This window comes from Etheostoma spectabile, chromosome 15 (genome assembly GCF_008692095.1).
Source record: "Etheostoma spectabile isolate EspeVRDwgs_2016 chromosome 15, UIUC_Espe_1.0, whole genome shotgun sequence".
NCBI lineage: Eukaryota > Metazoa > Chordata > Actinopteri > Perciformes > Percidae > Etheostoma > Etheostoma spectabile.
Window position 1 is genome coordinate 5,683,166 of NC_045747.1, and position 5,028 is coordinate 5,688,193.

General features: G+C 35.5%; 1 protein-coding gene across 1 annotated transcript in view; it reads right to left on the reverse strand.

The window, feature by feature from the left end:
* Positions 1 to 1,286: 1,286 nt before the first annotated feature.
* LOC116703776 (calcium-binding protein 5) overlaps positions 1,287 to 5,028 on the reverse strand; it is a 5,114-nt gene continuing 1,372 nt past the window's right edge. Inside the window, exons 4-6 of the mRNA XM_032538753.1 lie at positions 4,405 to 4,514; positions 4,083 to 4,230; positions 1,287 to 3,552 (exon numbers count right to left, since the gene is read on the reverse strand). Of these exons, the coding sequence (XP_032394644.1) occupies positions 3,524 to 3,552; positions 4,083 to 4,230; positions 4,405 to 4,514 (287 nt within the window). The 3' untranslated portion in view covers positions 1,287 to 3,523. The remainder of the gene's footprint in view (positions 3,553 to 4,082; positions 4,231 to 4,404; positions 4,515 to 5,028) is intronic.

Genomic DNA, 5,028 nt, shown 5'->3' on the forward strand with positions numbered 1-5,028 from the left:
TTTTGACTCTATTGTATTGCATTGAGCATGTGGATATACATTTTGTACATTGTTGCTAAGTGTGCTTGGAGTTTTATAGGGCTATCAAAATATACAATGAACTTGTATGGGGGAACACATTTATCTTAAGCTAGTAATTGTATTCAAGTATATATTTTTTTATTAGAGAAAATAGCCTGTTGACTACTTGGCTTGTTGAAAAACTAAATCAAATTAAATGTGAATATTATTAATTATCTATAGACCTGGACAGTATTATTGTTTGGGGGAAAACTACAATATCATTTTTAAAATACGTTCTGGTTCATTAGGCTCCTATAGCTTTTTTGGTCACTTTTTTTAGATGGTAGATGAGAATTAGAGTGGCGATTTTGTCTTATCTGCCATCTGTTCATCTGAGGGTCCCATGATGAGGATTACAGAGTCTGAACTAATCCAGCCCACATAGACAGATTATTCCTGAGACTGTTTATATGTAGTAGTATGTTATTTCATGATGTTTGATTCGTTCAACTGGACATTTATATGATCAATGTAGGATTTGATAGGAACCTAACTATCACTTTCAAATTCACAAGCAAACAATATAACAATTTAAATATTGATTATATATACATTACTTTCAACGGTTCCAATTAAGGGATGACAGTCTTAAATTTGCCAAACCATGATCCACCACATCAGCACAAGTACATGCACCATGCTATGTCACTGCAAAACTATGTAAACCAGTGATTGCATACTGTATACGTACATATCTTACCACATAGGTTCATAAAGCATTATTGTTGTTTCCAAGCAATTGTATGTCATAACATTTATGACATACATTTTCCAAAACACATATAAGTCTTTTCACTGACAGGCTTTACATTATGTCAAAGCCTCAAAAGACTATGACCAGCAAACTCATTTTAAAGACAAAAATAGCTATTGTCACACTCAACAATTTTCAAGCTGACCTTTGTTATTCAACAGCATTAGTAAATGGATTATTTCCAGTAACAGTTGCCAAATGAACAAAATGGTTGAAAAATAAATCTGTTACTATAATAACTATTGTTGGGAACAGGACATTCAGAAATAATATTGATCATACTTGTTGAAATGTGAATTAGTCTGCTTGGTAAATACAGTATTTGGTTTCAGATTTAGTGAAGCGGTATTGTATGATCAATTACAGTATGCACATTCCATGAAAGGGCAGATCAATACTCCAGTAATCAATTGCGCTCGCACTATTCTCACAAGATTCACATTGATTCACATTCCCTTTATGACATTTTATTTTGGTATATTCTTTACAGACACACACACCACACAAAAAATAAAAATGCAAATACACACATGCACTTAATTAGTATGTTTGTGCCATTAAAGCCCATAGGGCAGACTTGACCAAACTGACACATTTTTGGCTTGACAGTGGTGTTAGACAAATTGAATTGGTATCATCAAAACAAACTGAACAGTGTTGGGGGAACAAAGTGTTGGATAGATGGACAGACTGACTTACTGATTTTCTCCTATTCAGATTCAGATTATTATTTATTTTCTAATTGTTGTGGCCAATTTGGACATGTGCAAATATTATGTGTATAGTGTGTGTTTCTGTGTGTGGTAGGTCTGTGTGAATGGTTTGTTTGTTACGTCACCTGCGGACCTGTGTGTAAGTGCTAATCAGATGTTAGAAAGGGAAACACAGGAACACAGATGAGGGAGAGGGAAGCCAAGGGATCTGGGAAGCCACACAGTTTTTCAACCTCAGCTGTTTTGTGAGAGTAATGTTTTTAGATCTCGTCTGCTCGTTTTTAATCTTTCAAATCAGTCTTTTTGTATGTGTTTTTCAAAACATTTATTAAATAAAGGATTAACCATACAACGATGGCGGACCTCTTGTATTTGCTCCAGCAAGAGTTAGAAATGGCTTCAAATTCCCATCAGGGGCATTTTTTTCCACTGCATCAGCACTAGTTCAATCATTTTGAAAATGTTTACAACTGAAAGCCAATTATTACAATTCATAATCTTTGATCTTTATATCTCACTGCAAGATAGCTACTTGAGCACAGTGGAACCATTTCTTGTCAGACCAGTGTGTAAGCCCTGCAGCAAAAATCAGAATCAGAATCAGATATTATGCAAAGAAAAAAAGCACACATCACGCAGTTTCTCAAAATTTGTATTTTTCTACAAAACTGCAATGTGTCTTGAGCTTCAGAATAATAATAAAAAATATAGACAACAACAACAAATAAACGTTGTTAATATAAATCAGCCCCAGCGTTACCAGCGGTACATTAGTAATGCTTTCACATTAATAAATCATTTATTATAATTCAGTCATCTTATATTTATTATTCTCAAATGGGCTATTCTGTATAATGATTACTTTTTTGGGGGGTTTTAGTCAGTATATTTCGATGTCAATACTGAAACTACTTTAACTTGTAACAGAGTGTTTTACATTGGGGGAATTCTACTTTACTTAAGTAAAGGTTTTGAGTACTTCTGCCACCAACTGGTATTCACATCTGTGTTTTCTGAAAGTTTAACCCAGTGTTGAGCCTACCAAGTGACACGTAACTAAAGTTGTCAAGTAAATGTAATGTAATCAAAAGTTTTATTGGCTTTCAAAATGTAGTGGAGTAGAAGTATAAAGTAGCATAAAATAGAACTTAAAATTGTACTTGTAAGTACAGAACTTGAAATATACTTGTACTAGTTACATTCAACTACAGAATCTTCAAACAGACGGTGGATTGCCTTCACACCCTATTGAGCCAGAAGCATGGGAGGTGAAGAAGTGACAGTAGAGGACAGCCGGCTTTGCTGAGATCATGTTCTCAGGTACAATGAAGGCAGAGTCAAACATTACCTTTGGGAGGTCAGTGCTGACCATATCAACTGATCATCATTTGGAGAAGCATGCACATAGGTCATTCCTTCCCATGTTGTCCACACATCGGTATCTACTGTAAGGTACAAGGAAATGCTTCTGGCTCATTTTCTATCATGATCCTTTGCACTAAAGTGAATTAAAAGAGGTGACTGAAATGTAACTTCTAAAGAAAAGCTGGGGTTAACAGAAGGAGGCTGTTCATAAGAGATTGGTCCTCAGCCCGCAACTGTGTCTTTGCAGAGTCCTGGTACCTACAGTATTACTGTCTTTTGTCGGCTTATGCCGAGTTTGTGTAACATTGGAGTTATTGTATACTTGAGTCTCTGACATGTAAATAATGTTCATCTCAACACCCGCTTCATAATTATAACTGAAACATTAACACGTCAACTATTTTTACCTACAACACCATCACATTTTATATCCATCAGTTTTAACAAAAAGAAAAGAAACTTCTTTGCTCACTTGGAATTAATCAGCTCCATGTGTTAATGTGTGAGGCAGAGGCCACTTAAATAACAAGATAACAAAGTGAAATTATTCATCAGAAGTAGGGTATGATCAGCATAGAATCAAACAGAATTCCCGTCCGTTTGCAATCATCCATTCATTCTGTTGTTCTTATTTCTTTGACATCATTTTCACGAACTCTATAAAGAGAATGGACAAGGTATAGATTAGCAAAATTGTAGTTTCATGGCCAACTAAAATAACAACTGGCTAGGAGAACACACCTCATATTTGAGATTTGGCACTGAATGTTAATAACAAGTACTTGGCAAATGACATTTCTTAGACAGAAAACAGAATGAGGTCACAGTGTAAATGACAACCAAATAAAATATAATTAGGTAAATTCTTTTCATGGCAGGCACTGTGACTTGTTCCAGCAGGAAAAGCACAGATGAAACTATGGCTCAGAGATGCTTTTAGGTATGCAATTGAGTCAGTTAATACCAGTGACATGACTTTCTTTGGAATAATCAACACAACACAACTACAGTTGAAACCATTTTTTTAACCAAAGATTGATTGATTGATTAAATATGAGTTACTTAAACTCCTGTGTTTCTCAGAGCAACTCAACTAACTTAACATTTAGGCAGCAGAGGTAAGTATAAGTTTATAAAAAAGACCAAACCTTTGTGTGCATGTGTGTTTGTGCGTACTTGTAGCTCACCCTCAAAGTCAACCCTTCCATCTCCGTTGTTGTCAGCCTCTCTGACCACTGCATCAATTTCATTTTTGCAGGTATTTTCTCCCAGTAACTTTTTCATGGCAAATCTAAGTTCCTCAGATGTGATAGAACCATCACCATCTATATCAAACTGTTGGAGAGGGGACAAAGAAATAAAACATTGCAAAGCTTTAGGGTGTTTTAGACTCATAATGCAATTATAACATACCATTTTGCCAGATTTCACCTTTTTACTGTATGTTCATTTATTATCCACCATGGGGTGCCAAAGACCAAAAAGTGAAAATAGGTATGATTAGCTCACCTCTCGAAATGCGTCTTTTAGCTCCTTTAACCCAATCATCCCTGCTGTTTCATCCAGGAGCTTTGGGGTCATTAGTTCCACAAAATCTTCAAAGTCCACCCGTCCCCCCACTGTGATGAGACAAGATATGTAACTATAAGCAGGAAGTAGCCAGAGAATACAGCTAAGGCTGGAACACCCCAGTGAATTTAAAGAAAAGTACATGTGTCTATCTAGCGTTTAGCTTGTTGTCGAAGAAATTTGTCTTTGGCAATTAGTGATACTCACATCACATCAGTTACAGTTCAATATGCTGCCACAGTCACTGTAGGGAACAATTTTGATCACATGCAAGCACACTCATGCAACCTCCTCTTGCCATTTATCTTTCTTGTTTTAAATTATTAACTTTAATAAACTTAAAAATCTCAGTGAAGTGAAATACTTTATAAATATACACAGGATTGTTTACATTTAACTGCCAGGTGTGATGTGCTAATATAGTATAACTAAGATGATATCTGTTATCTGTTGTGCAATTTATCTGAGCCACTGACAGGATACACAAGAAGATGTATATATGTGATACCAACACTGGCTGCTTTCAAAATAGAAATATGCAAATATGCTTTGTGTCTCTGGAGA